Source organism: Eurypyga helias, unplaced genomic scaffold (assembly GCF_000690775.1).
Source record: "Eurypyga helias isolate BGI_N326 unplaced genomic scaffold, ASM69077v1 scaffold9102, whole genome shotgun sequence".
Lineage (NCBI taxonomy): Eukaryota > Metazoa > Chordata > Aves > Eurypygiformes > Eurypygidae > Eurypyga > Eurypyga helias.
In genome coordinates this window covers 1-23,812 of record NW_010236558.1, presented here as the reverse complement: position 1 = coordinate 23,812, position 23,812 = coordinate 1, and the positions used below count along the sequence as shown (strand labels likewise).

General features: G+C 43.1%; 1 protein-coding gene across 1 annotated transcript in view; it reads right to left on the bottom strand.

Annotated features, from left to right (window-relative positions):
* The window catches only part of GIT2 (G protein-coupled receptor kinase interacting ArfGAP 2), a gene marked incomplete at its 5' end in the record, with an annotated part of 24,921 nt that extends 4,620 nt beyond the window's left edge, over positions 1-20,301 (bottom strand). Inside the window, 17 exons of the mRNA XM_010147125.1 lie at positions 1,679-1,861; positions 1,984-2,066; positions 6,851-6,940; positions 8,327-8,575; positions 10,997-11,146; positions 11,939-12,081; positions 13,493-13,604; positions 13,901-13,998; positions 14,331-14,403; positions 15,243-15,294; positions 16,008-16,053; positions 16,885-16,979; positions 17,968-18,098; positions 18,250-18,336; positions 18,678-18,783; positions 19,510-19,622; positions 20,168-20,301. Coding sequence (XP_010145427.1) covers positions 1,679-1,861; positions 1,984-2,066; positions 6,851-6,940; positions 8,327-8,575; positions 10,997-11,146; positions 11,939-12,081; positions 13,493-13,604; positions 13,901-13,998; positions 14,331-14,403; positions 15,243-15,294; positions 16,008-16,053; positions 16,885-16,979; positions 17,968-18,098; positions 18,250-18,336; positions 18,678-18,783; positions 19,510-19,622; positions 20,168-20,301 — 1,945 coding nt within the window. The remainder of the gene's footprint in view (positions 1-1,678; positions 1,862-1,983; positions 2,067-6,850; positions 6,941-8,326; positions 8,576-10,996; positions 11,147-11,938; positions 12,082-13,492; positions 13,605-13,900; positions 13,999-14,330; positions 14,404-15,242; positions 15,295-16,007; positions 16,054-16,884; positions 16,980-17,967; positions 18,099-18,249; positions 18,337-18,677; positions 18,784-19,509; positions 19,623-20,167) is intronic.
* Positions 20,302-23,812: the final 3,511 nt, after the last annotated feature.

Sequence of the window (23,812 nt, the reverse complement as noted above, 5' to 3'; positions counted from 1 at the left end):
GGAAAGAGGCAGCAGAGAGAAAGAGAATGGACACTGTGCCTGGGAGGCAGGGACAGAGGCCAGAGTACCAGGAGGCAGGACCAGGCTGCTGGATGGTCAGAGGCTGCAGGGGAGCTCTCTCAGCCCAGGGAACCAGCGTGCTGAAGCAGCCGAGGCTATGTCTGAGCTTCAGCACACCCGCACGCTCTAATGGTCTACTCGGCCCGTGGAGCACAGGAAAAGGAACAGAGGAAAGCGAGGGGGAAAAAAAAAAAAGGAAGAAGGTGTTTCATTAATAATTATATTCTTGCATCATTTTATTACTCTCTGATTACCTATGCAGCTTGTCATTTTTACCTACAACGTTCCCAGCACTAGGCTTGGAAGATGTATTGTTACAACCTGGAGTATCTCCTTTGTTAAGGAAGCGTTCCCCTAATGGAAGAAGGGAATGGTGATACCAGCCTGCTACATCTCCTGTGTGTCCCAGGCTATGCAGCTCTCAGCCCTCCGAGACAAAGCCAGGGAAAAGGAAAACAAAGAACAGCTTCACAGTTTTGCAAGACTTCTCACTGAAGTACTGGCAAACACCCCACTCCACAGTACGTAAGAGAAAAATAAAGAACATGACAGGCTGTTTAAAAAATCTATTCAATTTAGCAGTGAAAGCCAGGTACGCCACACTGTTCCTGTCAATGATTTAAAAAAAACGTAACTCAAATACTATGAGCTGTGAGATACACAAGAACCAAACTCATTTAAAGCTTCTCTCGCTGTTGCTTCTCGTTATGATCTGAGAAACAAGCAGCCAGCGATCGCAGCGGAAAAGGTTAGAGACAAGGGCAAGAGCTCAGCACAAACACGTCAGAACTCGCCATTCAGCGTGAGGAGGAGAGGCCGCGCGCTGCCCCTTCTAAAAATAGGCAAGTTCAGGAAGGAAAAAAACACAGAACAAAAGTGGCCCCATCGTTGTGCACTCTCTCAGCAAGGCAGGAAGCGAGGGCTTAACGTAAATCGCCAGGCGCTTCTCACAGCACGGAACTTGGGCCGGAGGCAGAACGCAAGACCTGCCAGTCTGCAGGCTCAGATTTTCTGGAGACCAAAGCTGTTCCAGACGTACAGCGTGTTCATACCTAGGAAGATGTAACTCTTATTTACAGCCTTCTAGAAGAGCTGTGCAGAACAGTACCTGATAATCAGTCAAGGGCAGTATCACTCAACTCACTCACCGCTATTCTGAAAATCAACTGTGAGTTGGGGCTGAGGTTCCCCGAGAGCTGCAGTCGCGTGCTACCTGACGTGCTGATGAACAGCCTCCTGCTCACGCAGCTACGTCTGTGTCTAAACCGAATAATGTACCAGCAAAAGCTGGTTTGAACCATCTGTAGTATTTCAGTAGGAAAGCCAAATTCTCCCTGCCTTCACAATTTTTTCCTGAAACAACACTTGGTGTAGCCATCACCCTCCTGCGGGGTGTCCTTACCACAGGACACAGACATCTGAAAATCCAAGAGAAGCTGGCTTCTTGGACAGGTGCGTGTGTTCCCAACGCCTCTGCTGGCCCCTGGCTCAACCCATGGCACGAGGGCAGCAGGAAGCACCAAGCAGGTGTGAAATCAGCTTCTCCAGCCATAACACAGGGGTGGTAGAGGTTTTACTTCTGAAAACACCTGAAGCTTTTCTGGCACTCACGCCTTACCTGTCATGCTTGTTCTCTTGTGCTGCTCGCAGCAGCTCCTGAATATTCTTAGTGATCTGCTCAGTCTTCCGAATCACATCTTCTGTACTGGGCAAACTGGAGCTGGGGGCTGTGTCGGCATCTTCAGGGATGGAGCCCTCCCCCTGCCAAATGACACTCCTCTGCCGGCCCTTCCTGCCTGACCTGCGAAGAAACAAAGCAGAGGTCAGCCCTGAGGGACAGACTGGCTGCTTATACAGGTTCCCAGAGCTGCAGCATCAGCTCTGCGTCACCGCGCCGTCAGCCGCCTGCGTTGCAGCACCTACCCTGTCTCCTCCAGCTCCAGAGGGGTGGTGGGGTTATCGTAGTCACCCTCGGACACGCTGCTCTGCTTCTCCAGCTTTGAGGCCTGCAAGGAGTACGGATTTATTTCAGGGTGGTGAAGAAGAGCCCTGAGCTGTGCCAGCACCACGTCCTGCATACGTGGGTTTGCTCAACAGCAGCTACCCTGGAGCCTGGTGTGTCCCCCTGCCCTGTGCCAGGCCCCAGCTGCCAGCTTGTACCCGAGGCCCGGGGGGCTGCCGGCACAGCACGGCCCCACCAGACGGACGCAAAGACTCTGCCCCAGCACGCAGCGGGGCAGGAGAGACAGCTACAGCACAGCATCCTTCTGCTGCTGCTGAAACTGCCACCTGGGCACAGAGTGGGAGGCCCATAGGGGAGCAGAGGCCGAACGGAGAAGGCAGGAGCACCAGGAAGAGGTCAGACCAAGAGCAGGAGGCTCACAGCAGGCTGGAGACCAGACACAACATGGGAGGCCGAACACAGAGAGGAAACCAAACCGAGCATGTGAGGCTGAACTGAGAGTTGAGGCCCAGCACAAGCCAAGTGCAAAGGGCTCATGGTAGAGGCCAACTCAAGCATGGGGGTCTGACCACAGGGCAGAGGCTGACCCGGGCATGGGAAGCCCACCACAGAAAGAAAGCCCAAAAACGGGGGCTGGGGACTGTTGCAGAGTGAAAGCCAAAATAAAGACAGGAGACTGAAATGATGGCAAGAGGCCCATTGTGGAGTGGAGGCCAAACTGCAGGCAGAAGACCAAAGAGCAAGTAGAAAGCTGAGCCAACAAGATTTGGAGCTCACTGCAGACTGGAGGCTGAACAAGGACAGTTGAGGCCCACTGCAGACTGGAGTGGGAGGCCAAAACAAGACGACTTGAAGCCCATTGCAGATCAGCAACCAAAAGAAGGTTGGGAGACCAAATAAGTGAGAGTGGTGGCCCACAGCAGAACACAGGATGAAATGAGGGCAGGAGGCCTAACCATCAAGAGTAGAGGGTCATTGAAGAATTAGTGTCAAAAGCAGGGTGTTAGACTAATTCCAAAGTGGAGGCTGAAACAAGGGCAGGAGGCACACAAGGAAATGAAGGCCAGAGCGAGCACTGCAGGCACAGAAGGAAGTAGAGGCCAGACCAAGTGTTGGAGGAACACATGAAGTGGAGGCTGGACTGAGCATGGGAGACCCACTGCAAAGCGGGAGGCTGATCCAAACGGGACTCTGAACCCAGAATAAAGGATGAATGGAGAGTGGGATACCAAACTCAGCTTGGAGGCCGAATTCAGAGCAGAGGGCGAAGCCAGAATGAAGGCCCACAGCTGAGTGGGGGGACTGAACTGAAAGTGGGAAGCACACAGTGAACTGAGCCTGTGACTCAACTCAGAATGGAGGCTCACCACAGAGTAGGAGGTCACACCTAGATTGGGAGGCATATGAGGAAGGTGAGGTCAAATCTACAGTGGGAGGAGCACAGCAGAGGGAAGGCCAAAGACAAAGCTAGAGGCTGAACCAACCATGAGAGGCCAGGCCGAGTCCGGGAGGCCCACTGCAGTGTGGAGGCCTGGCGGAACACGGGAAGATCCAGCTGCAGAGGGCTGTTGCAGAGGGTGAAAGCCATAAATAGTCAGGGGTCCAGTATTTTCCACAGGAAATGCTACGTGAAGGGGAGAGCAGGGAAACACACAGCGACTATGTCTACACCAGGAACAAGAGTGCCGCCCATTCCCTGCCTCTGAGCACATGGGCTTCCTCCCAGGCACCATGGCAGAACACTCAGCACCCCCTACTCCCAAACAGGCCAGTTCTGCACCTCTCACTAAAGCATCCAAGCTGTAAGCAAGGATGATGCTCGGGTATTTTTTCTCCTAAAAACTCCTTTCAAACTATTTTTTTTTTTCATCCTCCCAGAGGGCTGCCAACACAAGTAAGCAAACCTGCACCATGACAGCTCAAGGATGCTCTCCCTGCAGATCCTAACATACAGCCCCCTCTGCCAGCAAGAGAATCAAAGCAGGCTTTCAGCTAGGCTCCCTTCTCTGACCTGCTTTAGCCTTCTTGGATATTTTATGCCCAGGCAATCCGACATCCTGGAGGTTTATGCTGTGAATATCTATTGCCAGGCTGATCTCTGCAGTTCACATGAATTTGCAGTTTGAAGCCTGAGGCACAAACCCATCTTCAGCCAAGCCCCAGGATCATCACACACCCACCTAATCTAGTCTTAAAAAGTGCAAAGCTCATCAGAAGTGCCTGGTACAGCTCGTCCTTGTGCACATATGCCACACCAACGTCACCCTACACACAGATAAGCCTCTGAGCCGGCTCCTGCCGTAGTCGCAGACACTGCTCACGTAACAGGCTCCTTCCCAACCTCCGCTGAAGAACCAGCCTTGGAGCTTGGCAAAAAACTCTGAAGCCAAGATGAAGGAATCTCAGTTGTTAGGCTAAGGGACACCTTCAGTATGCATCCCTGACACATACACTTAGGAAATGATAATTCTACTTTGAGGGCAGACCAAAAAATGTGACTAGGAATTGGTTTTCATTGGTTAAAATACAGTATGCTTGCTAAGCGCTCATCTAATGTTAAAACCAACAGTTCTTAACTCCAAAGCACCTGAAGCATGAACACGCCTCATCCATTTAAAAACTATTCTGCACAGAAGGAAAAAAACACAAGCATTTTTTCAATGCTCACCTCTCTGGATAGGTAGTAAAGATCAGTTGTAAAAGTGACACATATTCTGAAGATATTAAACTATTATATGTAGGCTCTGACCTCTTCCCTCTCCCACTCATATAGAGGAGAATACGATTAGTGGCAAAGCTCTACACTATGGTGATTAGAAATACAAATGACAACAATGAATTACAAGAACAGGATATTACAGAATCAAGAATATCGTACAGAATCAGCGTACAATGAAAAGAAACAAAACCTCTAAGTTTTAGTGCTACTCAGCACTGATATCAGCTTCAGCCAAATCTAGATTTGCACTTGACCAAGAAGGATATTCCCTTTTATCATCCAGCCCGACTTGCAAATCTAGTATTTTCATCAACTAATATGTCCAAACAATGTACAGCCAAAATAAAAAAAAGAATTTAAAAAGCAGGTTCTGTATCCTGACAGGAAGAGGCCACAGTATGACCCTTCCACTTCTAAACCCAAACTTGTTTTTTTGAAAAACATAGTATTATATAGTAAACTTTGATGAAACACTCTGCAATGTTTGCCCAAGAAACTGAATGAGACAGTACTGACTTCATTATATTAACCACACAGAAAAAGCGGAGCAAAAAGAAAGAACTTTTCTTGAAAGATCTTTTAAAAAATCAGTTAAGTCTTACAAAAAATACAAATACTTCTCTCTCAGCTTTACCCTCGGAAAGTCTGGTTTTAACACAGAAATAAGCAAAGTCTAGATCTTGAACATGTGATACAGCAAAATGGGTATAAGCTACTAATTATTTTCTCAGAAATAAGACACAAACATCTAAAAACAGCCCAAAGGTCCTTGTATTGATATCTGCTTCAAAGTTAAAGAGGTTTAGTCAGAGCAAGACCTTGAAATGTACTCTATTTACCCTGCAGATGGAGGGTACTTCCTGCAAGCAGTGCAAGCTGTAGCTCAGGCTGGTCTAACAGCAGCATGACAGCTAGGGGTTGTTCATCTTCAGCGTTCATTAGTCTGTGACACGTTAGGCCGTACCTCCTCAGGGTCTGTTACTTCAGTCACAGACCCTTCACGGCCAAAAATGGATTTACTGTAGAGCTGCAGTGTGCTCTCCCCTTCTTTTGAATATGTAACTTGCAGTTAGTTCAAGGATCCCACGTAACGCATAGTCTAAAAAGAAGCTGTCGTGGACAGACTGGGCCATCAAACTGTTTGCCAAATGTGTCTCTTTGTGGGATGGTGTTTTATACTAATTTCTAGCAAATTAATTTGAGTAAGACTTGCTTTAAGTGTCCCACTACAAAAGGAGAACAGTGTTTAAGAAGCTGGACATGGCTTCATCAAATAGCTAACAGCTCACATATGAGGCCTCAGCAGAGACAGTGTCTTTGGACCAACACAAGCTCACAGAATGCCTTTAATGTTTCTTGAACAGTGCAATTTTTGTCCTAGAGTCAGTACTGTAGCTAAGAAAAACCCTGAGAACAAAGTTCTGTAGATCCCGACGGAACACCAACATAAGCTTCCTTTACGCACTCTGTGTCTTTAGACTCGTACTACAAGGAGTCTTGCTAAAAATAATTCCCATGCCCATTCATTCCTTCACCTGTCAAGGTCAGGAGAAAGCAGGCTAGCTGATACTGCGTGCATTGGTGGGCAATGTGAACAGCTGTTAGGGTGCTTAAAGAACTCACCTCAAACTAACGAACATCTGCAAGATAAATGGTCAACCGGTACCAGTTTGGATTGGTGCAAACTGACAGCCCCCAGAGAAAGCAGGCCTTAAAGCCAGGCCCCAGCGAGCTTCGTATGCCTCATGCAGTGCATTTTAGTCAGGAGGAAGAGTTATAGATTGGCTTATGAAACATCAGCGAGCGCCCGCCAAATTACTTTCCAAACAGCAACCAACTTGTCTTCCGGCTGTTTCCAGCGTTACGTAGAGGAGAAGTGATGTGGAGTAACTGTGCCGGGCGGTACATGCTAAAGATTTTAGCTGTTGTGACGTTAGAGAGAAGCAAGTATCCACAGCGCGTGGCAGAAGAAACAGGAAGTGATGAAATACTGCTTCATGCAAGCATGAAGGCTAGTCAGCATAAAAGGGGAGAAGACAGAGGCGAAAAGGCTTCCAGGGAGATTGCCACCTCCTCCAGGTAAAAGACCGATTGGGAAGGTACTTAACCCTTCGTGTGCTTTCATCCCTTGACCAGGAAAGCGTGGAGGGGAAGGAAGGTAGAGATGAAGAGGAGGTCACAAACGCACTCCTCCCGATCTAAAAAATGGGAAAGAGAAAAACACTCGGGAAAACCAAAAACAAAACACAAATAAATTCATAACTGAAACAAAAGGAACATTCTTAAAACCATGGAGATGACAAAGCAAGAATGACTGAGAATTTGGCTAAGCCTGGGTGGACTTAATTCTTTCCAAATACAACTGACTTCATGTTAATTCTAATATTGATATTCCAGAGGTGCCAAATTCCAGATAATAAACACACATTCACCATAATGCCACATTAACCAGCTCCACGTAACAAAATCAGTGCTTCAGAACTGCTGCTTCGATCCAAATTGCAAACCAAAAGACCCAAGGGCCTACACAGAGCAGTTATGTTCTGCAAACACTGCGACATACAAAAGAATGCTGACGTTTCTTGCGGCCAGAACAGCCTTTACATCAACACGTCGATGTAATTTAAAATGATCCAGAGTTCACAGTTTGACGTTCTTACTAACTTAACTGAAGGAGGGAAAAAAAACAGCATACTAATTTCAGTGCAGATTCCTTGGTGCACTCAACCGTCTTCTTGGGAACGTGCATGGAACATTTGCCCTCTCTCATGCCAGGCAAAAAAACCCATTAACTCCCAGATATGTTTTAAAAGCCTTAAATGTTTATCTGGAAGGAAATACAAGATAGTGCTTCCTACAGGGAAACATTGTAAGAAATTCACAAATATTAAATACATGCCTAAAAACTATTGTCCCATGTTCCTGCCCACAGGGCAATCTAAAAAGATGCAACAAAAAAATTAACTTTAATAAGCACTAGTGTGTGGGGGTCGCTTATCTAAAGTGTGAACACATCAGTGCAGAATCCTCGTGGCTGATGCAGAACTCTCTACTATTAGCAAATCATACAGGAAAACACTAAACCAGAAGAATTTGGTCAACTAACAGATCTAAACCATCTCCAACTTCCAGTTCCAAACTCCGAATAAGAAGTTGCGGCCTAATGACACAGTTAGCTTCAATTTTATTTGATTTCTGAAAGGTGGTTCTGAAGTCCTACAAATTGGCACACGCCTGTGTATCTCGAGAAAGCAAGCCTTGAGCTTTACCTACCTTCTTAGAATTCTATTCCCCCCACCCCCAGGTTTTCAAACAGTCATATATTGATGTTTTGGGGTTAAAAAAAAACCATCTGAGCAGAGGCCAAAAGCTCCAGGTCACATGTTCCAGAATTGTTATAGCTTTTACTTTTCAAAACATCCAGCTCCTGCAGACATGTTAATACAGCAAACGTTAACAGTTCTCACAGTTCAAATACACTCTGCAGCAGACGGTTGAGCAGCTTTGGTAAACGAGCACAGTTGGAATAGACAGAAAAAGCTGAACACAAGGAGAAAGGCAGAAGCATCAGCAGTTTTACTTACATGTGGAGGGAAAGGCTGCAGTCTCGTTATGCTTTCTTCTGGGTATGTGACCTCTCCCATGGGGAGGTAGGGTTTCTGACCCGATCCAGTCTCATACATGGACATGGGCCTGCTACCCCGTGCCGATGGTCGCCGCTTTAAAGAAGAATTGTTGGTAGGGTCTGTGTACTCAGAACCAGTTTGGACCTGATATATATTGGTTGTGGCCTGTCTTCTGAGGTTGGTATTTTCACTCTGCAGCGTTTGAAGCTGAAAGAAATGTGTAGCAGTGGGACTTTGTTTTTCTAACAGCAAGTGTCAAAACCAAACTGTCTGCACAATACACGCTTGTCAGCTTTACCAGTAACTAGCAGCTGGGCTTTGATTCTTCTTCAAATTCTACTCAACTTGCTTGGTATAAGCAGAGAAACATCTATGTCTGAGATCTAGAAATATTGATACGCTGATTTCCAGCATATTTTGCTGGGATGCAAGCTAAATCAGATCTTAAAATTGGTTGTTGTAGTTAAAAAACACTCAATCCATTTCTTCCAGCCTGGCTGTATGGGTACATGAATCGTGTAATAGAATGAGGCTGTGGGGGAAAGGACTGCCAACAAAACAGTTTTTCCAGGGAAGTGATCCAGTTCAGCAGTCAATGCGAGAACTTAAAAGAGGACTTCAACATAAGTTCCATGAAATCTGAAAATACCAAAACTACAGCACAGACACCAGAGGCAGCACAAAGAAAACTAGAGCTTGCTCTGCAAAGCAAGAAGAGTTTAGCTTATGAAAATTAAGCATCAGCTACTGCTTTCTAGGAAGCCAACGAGAAATAAAGCTTTTTACTTGTAGTAAAAATGCAGTAATTTTTTTTTTTGGTGGAGTTACTCTGAGTAAGTTTGCTATATTAACACATCATAAAGAAAAGATGTAAAAGTCAGTATCAGCAATTCTCTAATAGTCGAGTATTTCAAACAGCTGATGGCCTTTTAAGCAGGAAATTGCATATTTACTACTTGCATTTACTTTGCATCATATGAGCCTTGAAGACAATCATCTCTATCAAAAAAACCCCTGTTTTGCCTAGAGCACTTCCCAGAACCCCAAGTTGAATGTGCAGGCTCCTATCAAGACAATTTATGCTTTTTCTCCCTGCTGTGTGCTCTGTAAGACACATCAAGTCTTCAGATTTGAGGGTCAGTCAGGAGTCAATCTACCCCTTTAAAGTTTGACATTAGAGGCAATTAAATAGGTCAACTTCAGAGTCTCCTCTTCCAGACTCGTTCCATATTTTAGAAACATGTTTTCAGTGGTTTTAGCCAACAGCTGAGGTAAACTCAGGCCAAACCCAAGCATCTAAAATAATCTGCAGGCATAAAGTAACGTCTTCCATTAGAATGCCCAGTAAAGTAACAGAACTATTTTAGTTTTTATTTAGGAAGAATCCACCCTAAAGTGGCATTCATCAAGTGCAGTTTTGCTTCTTTAATTAGCATCTTTTGCTTAGTAACTGCCATGCAGATTAGGTACACAGTTGGCTAATAAGGTGATACATAAACTGGACAGATGGTATTTTTTATTGACCTTCTAAAGCCCTTGCTTAGGTGAAACTAAAAAAAAAGACTCTTGAATGACACCCAGAGCACCCGAACAGCCGAAGCAGTACAAATACATTGGTGTTTTGCCACAAATAACCCAGCAGAGAATTCCCATATTGTACTGAAGTTCCCAGTAGCTTGTAGCTAAGACAGCAGTTCCCCCTTCCTCCCATCCTGCACTCCACAACGGCGCTCTACCGATTCCTCGCCGATCCAGAGCCACCGAACACCACAACAAAGAAGCCCCACGGTTACATACATCATCAGGACATAAAACTAGTGCAACTCATCTTCAAAGGGAGTGAGCCCTGGCTACGCCATCTTTCAAAACAAGTTCAACTGGAGCATGACAACAATCTCTCTTCTGTTACACCACATAAACATGCAAAAGTCTCATTAATTCATAGGTCCTAAATAATTCAATTGATGCAGAGAAATGCTTAACCAGCACAAGCTGCTAAAAAGACCAAGACAATACCTTGAGATCCCTTTGGTTCCTCCCAGTACTCACCATTCCCACAGATCAGAAAGGCTGAACACAATTGTAACAGAAGGATGGCATTTAAACATATTCAGATCTGCTTAATTAGCTTGGCCGCAGATGCTAAGGGCTCACAGTTCCCACCACGGTGCAAAGCAGCCACCTCTTTGCCCCAAAACAACGGAAACAAGCCCTCAGCACAGGTTCACCTCTGCAGGAGCACGGCTGGAACAACTTTCTAAGGAAAGAGCCTTCTGCAGCACATACTGTTGTTGTAAGTCCATACTATAAGGATTAGAAAGTCTAGGTTCCAAACCGAGTTTTTGGAGCTTTAAATTCAGGATTTTGGCAAAAACGTTCAGTTTTCTGTTTGTGTAAGATCACCTACACATAGTAACTCATTGTAAATGAGATACCCTACCTTACCCTCCTCTAGACAAAACCCACACTGAAGCTTTAAAGCACTGAGTTTGCAACTATATCCTTTATGTGCTATTTCCCACGGACTCAAGTGCAGGCAAAACCCAAATCTTGACCTGGTATAAGGAACTTGCACTGCCACAGTTGAAAATACAGGGAGACGAAGGGGTTACGCTGTTGTGCTGTTACCTTTTTCTGCATGATTCTCAGCTCATCACTCAAGTTGATGTTCACTTTCATTAGCTGCTGAATCTTTACCTCAGAAGCCACCAACGCATTTTTAACCTGCATGTACTCTTGGGCTGTCACGGGTCCATCTGACAAGTCTGAATCCAGACTCTGTAAACAGGAGGAGACACATACTGACACCACTGAGAAACAGATTACCAAACAAAAACAAGACAAAGAGTTCTCAACTGCTTTTCATGTACGTACTCGAAAGGAATCATAGTTCAAACTAATTCCAAATTAATAAGACTGATTTATTTTATATTGGACTAAAATTATTATTAATGCGATGTGAACCAACTCTTAAGTCCACAAACACATCTGTCACAACACTTCAGTGACACAACACCGTTTCAGAAGGGTTTTTTACAAAAATAGAATGAAGAACTGCAAAGTCATAGAAGGCAGTTGACTAAACATCCAGTGAGCATTAGCAGGGAAGATTAACCTAGAGCTACCAGGTTTATTGCCCCTCTTTTACCATGCTGCATGCATTATTTATAGGAATGGTGTAAAACACTCAGTCACCATTGGTCTGCTGTCAGTATTTCTTCAGTAGGAAGCAGTTTGAGAAATACCACGGAATCAGAGCATTAAGAGCATTTTGAAAGATCCCATTATTTCACCTCTGCAATTAGATCTGTATCTCATCTCCAGACATGCACAGTGGCACACACTGTTTTTTTAAAGGAGCATTTTATTTACAATAAATTCCTTAAGTGACAACACTTTATTTTGTTGCCAAGTCCATAGACTGGGAGATGAATCTAAAATGAAGTTGAAAATGAATTAAAACATTCATTTTCTGATCACTTATGCACGTTAAATCCCCTTATCAGGAGCAAGAATGACTGCAGATTACCTCAATGTAAATTTGGTGTGTGATAAATATTTCCAACCTACCTTCTGTCGGTTTGATTTAGCTGCATTTGTTTCCAGATCTGTATCTTCATCTGAAGCAACGCTGTCATAATCCGGCTGGTCATTATCCTGACTCTCACTACTGTGTTGATTGCTGATTGATTTGAGGATCAGTTCCACATTTTCTGTAGATCAACATACACCATTTAAAAACATACTAGTAAGTTTGGAGAAGAAACGGAAGTGCATACTTGAAAGTAATTAAAAACGATAAATCAGAAAATATCTTCAGAGAGACAATACAAGACATGCCATAAAGTATCATTTCACGAGCCCAGTCAAAAAAATTCTTCAGATTCACCTAACAGGTATGGATTATTACTGTCCAAAACGTCAAAGTTTTATCGTTTTGTCTTTTCGTTTCTTGTAAGCATTTAGACAAGTCAAAGCAAGTGGTAAGAATCGCACTTTAGCAGCTGAGTAAAACTCACGTAAGGGAAAAAACCCCAACAGACTACAGTGGACAAATGGATGACAACATTCCAATGAAAAAATATAGGCAAAAATTAAAAGTTAGAAAAGATTTTTTTGTATTTTTTCTCCAGAGGGACAAGTAGTGTTCAGCTGTTGCGTCATACCGTCATGGACAGCACTATGGTTCTGTCTGGGTGTTGGCATAGGTATCTGTATTCTTTGATATCCAGCATGCTCAAGAAATACAGAAAGTAAACTTTTTAGGCAAATTAGCAGTTTGCCTCTTGAGCTTCAAGACCATCTGAATTACAGCAAGGTCCTGCATGCACAGAGCAGCTTGGAAGGCCAGCATCTAAAACACTTGATGTTATCCTAGCTGCCAAGCAAGGGAAGTATCACTCTAAAACGATACAGCAGTATTCTGGGAAATTGTATCAAGTTATCATAAAACCCACAACCATCATAAGATGTTCCTGAATTGCACCTATTCCACTTCATTTAATGTAATACAAATCCCAGAGTTAACAGACAAATCTCCTGTACTTGGGCATTATTTTGGTGGCCTAATGCATGTTGTCCTTAGCCTGCTATCCACATGGTTTAGTTCTTATCATTTATAAAACCAGTATAAACCTCCTTCTACATTTACAGTACTTCTGAAAGAGGCTATGTATGGACTAAACTACCCAAGAACTGCATATAGAATCACAGACTGGGTTGGGTTGGAAGGGACCTTAAATGAGTTCCAACCCCCTTGCCCTGGGCAGGGACACCTTCCACCAGACCAGGCTGCTCCAAGTCTCATCCAGCCTGGCCTTGGACACTTCCAGGGATGGGGCATCCACAGCTTCTCTGGGCAACCTGTTCCAGTGCTTCACCACCCGCTCTGGGAAGAATTTCTTCCTGATATCCAATCTAACCCTCCCACTTTCAATTTAACCCCGTTCCCCCTGGTCCTGTCACTACAGGCCCTTGTAAACAGTCCCCCCCAGCTTCCTTGTAGCCCCTTCAGGCACTGGAAGGTGCTGTAAGGTTTCCCTGGAGCCTTCCCTTCTCCAGGCTGAACAAGCCCAACCCTCTCAGCCTTTCATCATAGGAGCCAACAGCCAAAAGTATGCTCACCTTTTGAACCAGTGAGAGGATTCCCCTGCTGCCTTCGTTTGGCATCACTTAAAATGTCTATAACTAGCGTAGCAAATTCATGGGCATTAAATCGAGCCAGTTTCTGTCTCCCCTAAATTACAGAACAATGCAGGAAAAAGAGAAAGGAAAAGGACATCATGAACAGCAGAGTCCCCAGGTACAACTAAGGCCATGGCACAGCAATTTGATTAGTCAATTACGTTTACTGCAAAAAGTGTGATTTGAATTATCCAGCTCCACACTGCAGGGCAGGGAAAATGTGACATTTTTTAATCTCTCAACAAGTAGATTCCACTCTTCCGCAGTAACGAAGCACAGTAAAGCAGTATTACTTAGAATACCTGGCCTATTACGTGAAAACAGTGTAACAGTATTAAGATTGCATACCTGATTCCTGGTTGAGGAATATTCAGGATTTACGGGAAGAAAAGGGACCACTGTTGTCTCTGTCACAAGTGTACTGTGATTCTGTGTCGCAAGCCAAACTGCTCAAGGAAGAGGAAAAAAAAAACAAAACAAAGAAGGAATAACCTTCCGGAAGTACTTGACAGTGTTTCTCGTTAAAGAATAAAAGACCACAATTCCAACCACAAACACAATTGATTTAAAGGAAGGTTTTTGTCCCCAGAGGGTTCTCTGCTTCATAAAACCCAAGATTTCCCTCTATTAACATCACCTTCAGCCAATGCAAGACGACCGGCATCAGTAACTCCCAAACACAGAGGCACTTCGCACAGAACATACACTGCACCAGCATCTCGCATGGAAGATAACAATTCCAATTGATTTTACACACGTTCCCAAAAGCCTCATTCACCTGCATCTGTTTCCCTCCTGTCAACTTCATCATACACATCCATCGCAAGTTCTTCAAATAAGTGGTTGCTTAGCTAAGGGTAGAAGAGAAGAATTACAGCTTGAAAAGAAACGAAACCAAATAAACGTCCTCTCTAACACAGCAAATGTGAGAGCACAACTCTGCTCTCACTTGGCTGCTTTTCAGCCTCCACAACTGCTTGTTTCTCAGGCTGCGCAGTAAAGCAATCACAAAAAGCATGTGAAGAGCAGGAAGCCAGTTCTAAGGCAGGATTCATATTTGGTTAGTATAGACTACTGTGTGACCACCAGTCCTACACACGCTGGCCTGCTTAGCTGAAATGTTCCTGACAGCCAGCATTACCTTCAGAGACAAACAGGCGCTGGTGAACAGGAGGCTATCACCAGGGTGGTTCTTCCCCCAACTGCACAGTTTTTAACCTCTGATAAAGTTTTAGCTGGAGCAAATTGTAAGTAGAGGGAAAACATATCCCCACTCTAACTTGTACAAGGATTTGGTCACCAACCCTTTAGTAAAGCTAGTGTGCTGGCATTACTATCAGCTAATTAGCAGGCACTGTTCTGGCTTTCCAGGAAGTTAAAGGCCAACAGTAACATTTAACATACAGCTTTATAGAAAATACATGAGCGCAAGTCAAACAAAGTTTAAGGTTCTGACCATCCCAAACAAGATCAACAACTATTTCTCCTCCATCACGGATTTGCCATCATCTCTGCTCCTCCATGTCTGCCTGTTGTCATGTTTTTCTCTGGACTTCTAACTTGCTAAGGCGTTGGTATTTATTTATGCAGCAATTAACAGCAGCTGAAACCAGCGTGAAAGATGAAGTGCAGCGTTTGCCACATCTAGACAACAATGTGTCACACAGCGCACACAGGAAGTTTTACTTACAGACTGAAGCTTCTTCTTAGCTGCTTTTGCAAGTTCTGATAAATCGAGACTGCTATGAAAACAAAAAGTGATCATTACATCTACAGCAATTAATAACTTCCTGAAGTGCAGAATTTATTTTTAAACAAGTCATTGATTAAAATGTCACTTATTTGAGACTCCTTGACCTTTACTTTACCAACTATTACAGTTTCTATCATTTTTATTTTATTACAGCTTTTCACAGAAATTTTGCAAGCAGGAAGTTGAACAATAATTTACTTACAGCCGTCTGATTTCCAATTGCACAGCAATAAAAGAAAAATAGGGGCTTATGATTAATACAAAAGTGATTTCATTGATGGTGGCCAAAAATTAAAAGCACTCAAATGACCAAAACAACAAACACTTTCTGAGAAAGAAAAAAATGCAGCTTTCTTGCAAGTATTAGTTTCAAAATACTGTATCAGGAAACTAAGCCAATCAGTCCTTACATTATACACAAAACCCGTTTCCCAGAAACCCCCCTGTGAGTTCACTTAACATAACTGTCTCTCCTTCTCCTAGCGTTTTGATAAATACAGCAAATTCCTATCATTTTCTGATTTCCTTTAAATGACAACATTCTTGCTAAATAAAAAAGCTTCCAAGATCAATAAAGGCATACATTAAAAACTCAGAATGACAACAAACTTCACAGTTGTTTCACAAAGGAAAGTTCTCAACTTCTTTAGGCGGGTTTTTTATTTTGACATTTTCAGACATGCCATGGAATCGGCAACTTACCTGTCTGCCATCTGAGGTATAACAAAGTGCTGTCCATTTTTATGCTCTAGAATTGAAAACAAATTGCACTTTAATAAGCTGTTACTGGACTGTAGTTTTCAGTGTTGTCAGGTAATACAGCTGGTATTCGGTTTTACTAACTGACCTGCTAATGACAAACCCAAGAATATATGCAATGGGCAAACACAGAGTAATCTATCCCACATCTAATTACCCACTTCCAATTACAGGAAGCTTGCATATCCTAAAAGAAGCTTCCTACCACAATTTGCTGGTGTTATCAACTATTCCAATTAAGGCTTAGCAACTGATTATTTTTTTTAAAATGGAATTTTAATACAGTTCTAACCCAGGTGCCTTTATAGCACCTAATGGCTAAAATTTAAGACTGCTGGTATTGAAAAGGTACCTACTTTAATGAATCCTCCCCTGCTTTTGCATTTCAGTGAGAAGAAATTGCTTAGAAGAGATTCTACAGTATCTCCCGCACATTGTTCAGCATTCACAAAATTTCTATTTTCCCTGCAATTCACTCCTTGAATTAAACAGTACTCATCTGATCTCACATGTAGGTTTCTCCACACTTTCAGGGGCATTCCTTTATAGAACACGTATTTGTGGAAGAACAGAAAGGAACTTCAATTTTTAATTTATTTATACTTAAAATGCCGCAGTTTTAGCTGCATTTTAAATGCATTATCACTAATCTTACATCTGATACTTTCTTTAGTTCTTCATGTATAATATATGTATGTCAGAATATTTGAAAAGCATATAAAGAGAGTGTAGTAACACTGACACAAACGTTATGCACCATAGCACGAACTGTCCTATAATTAACACTGAAAGATCTGGGAGTGTCATTTTTTCTACTTACCGGGTTTCCTGCCACAGAGATAGAAAGCTAACCTGTCTGTGAGTTCATACTGAATCTCCACCAGGCGCTCCGCCAGCTCATGATGCCCACCTTGTCTGGTTACACACACAAAAACTTATTACTTTTGAGACATAAAGAATTCAAAACCAGTCAGAGAAATAGATTTACTAGAAGCCACTGTTCAACACTGCACTTGTTTGGGTGTATCAAAAGAGCAGAGACTCACAGCAGGATTTTCAACAGTATGTTCCAGTGGGCAAGACACTATAAATGAACTTTTAGGAACTCCCTAGAATGCGTCAATGAAAACTCAAAATCTTTGCCTGCTTCTCTGCTATAGAAAAAAACCCACCAACCCAAATCAGATTTTATAGGCTATTTCTATTACTTTAGTCAGAATTCCATACACAGCTCCTGAGCTCATGCAGCAAACTCACCCAACTTCACATTTGATTAACAGCACTGAGAAATAGAACTATTCTGGCATATTGTATTCTACAACCAAGTGAACTTACTTAGTCTTTTAGCAAAAGTCTTTCAGTAAAACACAACCACTCAGCAGAGACATTCATGTTTAATCTTTCTTGACATGAACGCTCTCTGCCCGTGGGAAGCCTCGAGCCCTTCGGAAGGCAGGCTTTCCCTAGGGTGCGACTGGATAAGCCTAACAGTTCACTGCCACTAATAAAAACCTTCTTCTACCCCCGGCTCTCTGGTCTATAGGTGCAACCCAGCCCTTCCTACAGCAATTCCCAAATTAATCCGCACTCCTGGAGTCTACTCAGCTTGCTGAACTTGCAGAAACTCCTCTGCTCAGACTACTTTCCTGTGAGCTGGTAGACTGGCACAGCCAGTTTCATTGGGATCACAACTGTTGGATCCCAGTTGTGAATCCGATGGAGCATATGGGCTATGAAGTGATGAAAATGCTTATTTATACTCCTTCTGCATTCGCTCTTTCAGGAAAAAGTCCTTATTAGCATTTAACTGTCACATTATTTTCAGGACAGAGACAAATCTAAGCAGGCTCATCATGAACATCAGTTAATGTGTAAAAGCGTCACGTATGTCAGAGCTTTCTACCTTGCATAGTCCACCGGAGTTTTTCCATTGGAATCTTGCGTGCCAGGATCAGCACCATAAACTGCTAATAATTCTGCTTGTAAAGTCTGTCCTGCCTTAGCAGCGACATGGAGCGGGGTGTTTCCTTTCTCCTACAAATAATTAAGAAAAAGCCCATCATTACACTTAATCAACAGGCCTGATGAGAAGGTCGCAACAGAATATGTATCAGCTAGAATCAGTGTAAATAGTACGAAAGGGAAGAATTGATTGCATATCAAAATAATGAAAAAGCGCTCATACAGGATGAAAGAAGTTGGCTTGGGCTCCTAAGGAGAGTAATCGCAAACACGTCTCCAGATTCCCTGTCCTTACACTGGAATGGAGTTGCTGAAAAAGAAGCAGGATTGTATTAAGTACAGCAGCAATAACCGTGGTTCAGCATTTGTTTTTTCAGCTATGCTTCTAGAAACAGGTATGCGAGAACTCTTGCTACAGCTGTTTCGTGTAGAAGTTAAACTGATACCTCTCAACCATCCACATCGCCAGCATCCATATATTTTACCCAAAAAAGTGGTTTCCAGTTGAAGTCAAGCTGTGTTTGTTCACAGACTTGTGCCAAAGAACGGCAAGAGTTATCTCAAGTTAGAAGCAACTGATAATTCAGATTTCACTGTTCTTTGACACACAAGTCGTAGCTTCTGCAGACTGCCAGAAAAAAACATACTAACCTTGCTGAGATCTTTGGCAGTGACACTGTCATCTTCACGGCACGGCAAGCGATGAACAAATGCCAACATCTGATATTTAGCTCTAATGAATTCTGCTTTATTGGGACTGTAAAGAGACACCCAAGCAAGAGAAGGAAAGGAAAACAAATATTAGTGCTTTTACAATAATAGAGATGAAATAGAAAAAGGAAAATTGACAAGTGAAGATTGAATTAGATCTTTGTTTGCTGCTACTAGCAAAGTTAAACTCAGATAAATGTTTTCATTAAAAAATACCCCAGAGGAGACTAACTATACAGATCACACACATCAGAATATCTGCAGACCCGAGGATGCAGCTTATCTTTCTTAGAAGTAAACACTGAAGTTAAAATTATGCAAACCTAAGATCTGTACTTACTATATGGAGTTTTTTACATTTTAAAATGAAGCACCATACTCAGTGACAGAAATCTCTTTTTTTTTTTTTTTTAATTCGTCAGCCAAACTCAATTTCATTAGCAGCATTCAGTTAACTGAAGCACGTGGCATGAGAATTAGAAGTCTTTGGACTCAAGTACAAGCAAAGGTCCTCGCTATTCCAAACCCAGAGGCCAAGAATCAATAATTCAGAGAATTCAAGCAACATATTTCTATTTTTGCAATAAATTTTAAAAAGTTAATAATTGGGAATTTTTTTTAAGTAATTAAAAAATAAGCGAATAACTAGTTTACTCCTGTTCTCTTCCCGCAACAAAACACAGGTTCCCATGGATACCTTGCTGTCGCTGTCACTGCTGAATAAAATAACCACACTCCTACAAAAATAAAAATTCTGTAGTTTCCCACTTACTGCACTTTATCCTGTGGGCTAGCTTTGCGCCTTCCACTCATAACAGAGGCAGGGTCCAGCAACGAATGTTCCCATATGGAGTTAGCACCATTATTATACAGTGTTTCAACCATCTGAAACCCAAAATGCACAAATAGGAAGTAAAGTTTTGCTGCTCCCTGCACGGATCAACTAATCAACTATCTGTAATTACTTTCAAGAGGACAGCAAGCCAACAGAGATTCATATTCCATGTGCCAGCATCCATAACCTACTGGGATATCAGAACCCGGCACACGCCTAGGAGGTTATTATGTAATAAGATGTAATAAGAACCCCCTTAAAATTCTCTACTCTTCCCAACAGTAGCTCTACTGGAACGAGAGGCTTGCTATATACTGAAAATTGAGGAGGAAGCAAACGCATTGCAGATGTCCGAAAGAAATTTGAAGGTGACCTTCCAAAACAAGGTATCAAATTAAAATGGCATAGACAATTCTGATTTTAGTGGTCCATCATGGCAAAAAGGGAGAAATCAAAGGCGACTGACTTAGAAAAAGAAAGATTAAAGGATCAGCCCCTTTCAAGTAAAAGCTTAGCAATCACAATTTCCATGAGAAGGTTTTAAAAAATTAATATCTCTAGTTTTAATGAAAGAAGATACAGTTTTACTTTTTACCTGCAGCAGTGTCGGAGGCCATGGTGTATGCTTGAGATGTCTCACTTGAGAGATATGACGCCCCAGACTTCGGTGAACACTGCAGCACTCGTCACAGATCAGAATGCCCCGGTTTATCGACGCCCAACAAGGATCTGGAAAAGACAACGTTCATTACACCACAGAAGGCAACATGTCCTTGATTTCAGACACAGAGTCTGAAACGAGCAGCCCTGCCTTCTAGCCTTGGCTTTACTGCTTAGCCACTGTATGAGCCTGTAAGTGTTACAACCTTGCTGGAGCCCTGGATTTTGGGGAAATAACAGCCCGTGTGCTTACTGGGGATGTAGGAGTCCTAGGACAGCAAGGAGACCTGCTGTGGAAACTGGGAAAAACCCACTGTTTGCAGTTCTTCCCATGAAAATAGAATGCTTTCCCTCGTAAGTATAACAGAACACTAAATTTATTACCCTCCTGAAGTGCTTTACTTGTCATTTAGTGGAGTCCTACAGAAACATTTCTAACAGCAGCACCTGCCTGCCCTCTGGAAAAGCTCACAAGTCCACAGCTAAAAAGTAGTAAAAGTCATCATGCTTTTCCACATTCTCAGTCTTCAGTTCTATGTTCTTACAGTGTTTTTTAATTTCCACATTCAATAATAAAAACACTCAAGAGCATCCCAGTAAGAAAAGGGCAAGAAACAGGAATTGAAGATCTCTTCAATTTGGGAAGATGCTTCTTAATTTCAATCCAGAGATGGGTTTGAGGCTAAATAAGTGAGTGCAACACAAGGCTGGTCTCTGATGAGAGCTCTTCTGCATCCTGTCAGATTACATCTAAGCAACTGTGCATCATAAAAAAAGCCTCCTCTGACCCATGCAATAAATTTACCGAATCCCTGAAACATGAGATCTGATCATAATTGTGGTTTTTAAGCAGAGTTGGTGCTGTGGGTGTGCTGAAGGCAACGTAGGCAAACCTGTTCGAACCTTGAGCATGAGGGATGGGAGCATCTATTCACAGATAACTATCACAGCCCAGAGCCAAAAGATAGCATGTGTTTTAACAAAAAAACCCTAACCTAATTTAAAAAACCAAATTAATAACAAGCATTCAACCTCCTTGTTAAATCATTCCATTATTTTAACAACTTGTAAGAAGGAAAAAAGAACAAACAATGAAACGAGACGTGTCAGTGCTAACCTAACAACCCAAGACTGGAGGCAGCCTTCCAGATTGAGGAGTCTAGTCCCTTTTCATTCTGGAAAACCTTACCACACACTCGTTCATAAGCAGGATTCTTTGGACAGACATTACGTTTCTTGTTTCAATCACTAGTTACTGCTGCTGCTCCTGAACCTCAGCCTGTTTGGACCAGCAGTCATCATCCCATTTTTCTTTACATCCACCTCAACACCCAACTTAACTGTCTCCAGACGACGGCCGTTTAGCCAAGATAACGTCAGCTACTCTTTATTTGGTCATTTATAGCAGAAACAGGGCTTTAAAATTCTTCTGAAGAAAAAAAAAAGCTGAGGCCTTGCTTGTAACTGCAGCTTGTACATTCTACTTAAATCACATTGATGAAAGAGCCAACACTTGCACAGAATCCGTCAAAAACTGGCACCATTGGAAATGTGGATGGTGCGATACCAAAAAACCCCTAAACAATGAAAGAACAAAAGGAAAGACAACACACTGGGCCAGAAGAACGTGCTTTGTTCCTACTAAGTGTTGGGGAGGCCTCAGAGAGGACCGGCAGCAGCTCAGGCCCCAGTTTAGGAGCCTAAACTATATGGAATTGGGCATAGAGTGTGCATGGTGGAGAGCAAACTGATCAAAAAGCAGTAGGAAATTAAGCACTGCAATCTGTTTTCTGAGTCACACGAAAGAGGTTTTTAAAATGAAACTGCACAACGATTTGTAGGCCCTCAATCCAATTCATAGCTGGCTCAGCACCATTTACTTGTTCCCAAGCAACAGATGGGGAGGGGAAAGGGAGAATGAACACAGTGCTAGACAGCCTGAAGAAACAGAGGGAGAGCTGTCAGGTTTATGGGAAAATTGATATTTCAGGTTCAAATTTAATTTCATGAAGTGTCTGTGCTGGAATTTATTTGAATAATTTTTAAGAGATCTAATTATGGACACAATCAAAACATACTTAAGCCAATACCACAATACAACAGGGAGAAGCTGTAAAGATAGGTCAGATCTGTATTCAGGAAGGTGGCAGAGTGATTCAAAACAGGAAGCGTAATGAAGGCGAGCCTGAACAGCGAGTCCGAAAAGTGAACTCCTGATTGAGAATAGGAAGCGTACCAGAAAAGTGTCTGTAAAATCACCTCGTGTAGAAGAAAACTACCCCTACTTTGCCACAGAAACAAAGTGTGTATCAGTGAAGTTCAAGGGGCAAGGGCTAATTATTACAGCAGCCAGGCATTCTGCACTCACTGAACCTGATGGGGTGAAAAGGCTGCAGGCCCCTCAGTCTCCTGACACAGCAGCTGCTCCCAGACACGGCTCTGACAAACTCTCTCTGGTTTAAGTAAAAAAAAGGGGGTTGAGTTTTATTTATTTATAGAAGAAAGGCTTAAACAGACGTTTCTTTATATATACGGATAAGCCAGCAGATTTCTTCACCAAGATCAGGTAAATATCTGACAATGCCCTAATGTCTCAACACAACAAGATAAAAGGCCAGTTCACAAGATTACCCTAATAGTGACTGTGATACACTGCACAGTCCTGAGGGGCTTAACGAGCGCAAACACAGTAACACAACTTGATCTCAGTCATAACACCACTGATGTTGAAAAGCATAGATACGCTACCTCGCAGGAGATAGGGACAACTGCCTGCAGAAGATATGCAAGCTCTATTTATTGTGAAAACAAAATTCTGTGAAGATAAAAGTAACTCCCTGGGAGTTAATTTGGGATTAAAAAAAAACCAAAACCAAAACAAACCACCAACACACAAGTCCCATTTTACAAAAAGTTATCCCTTCTCCCACATCGTACCTTCCAGCCTTTTAAATGTTACCAGCGTTACAGGGTTTTAATTCATTTCAGTATGTACGTAAACAATTATGTTGGAAGAACCAGCACAAAACACAAACAACAAAAACTACGTAACTCTGAGAAGGAAAGATAAATGTACACAGTTGCTAAAAAAAAAGTAAACTGTCAGTTTTAAATATAAGAACAGCTAAACTATGGATGATCAGGAGATTCAACGGAGCTTCTGAACACGTTTTTCAATACGGTCCCCGCAGCACAACACACAGTGGGCAGGTGAACACAACACATGCTGCTCACCGGACGTTTCCAGTCCCAGTCTGCCGGACACTTCAGCACACCCTGTCCTTCCAAGTCTGGGATACCTACACCCAACTCAGGCCTTGGGGCAAGTCACACACTTCCCAAGTTTAAATTCTACTTCCCCCTGACCCCCCGAGTCAGGGATGTCTCCCAAGCCCGTCCCGCGCTCATCTTCCCAAGCCCGCTGTCCCACTCGGGGGCACATTCCCAACCCACAGCCCGCAGCTCCGATACTGGAAGGCTTCTTTAGGGGAGCCTTCCTCCTCCCCACGCCGAGCAGGTCCCCCTTTCCTACGGAGCACCGCGGGGTGCCCGCTGCCCGCAGGCCGTGCCCCGAAGGCCT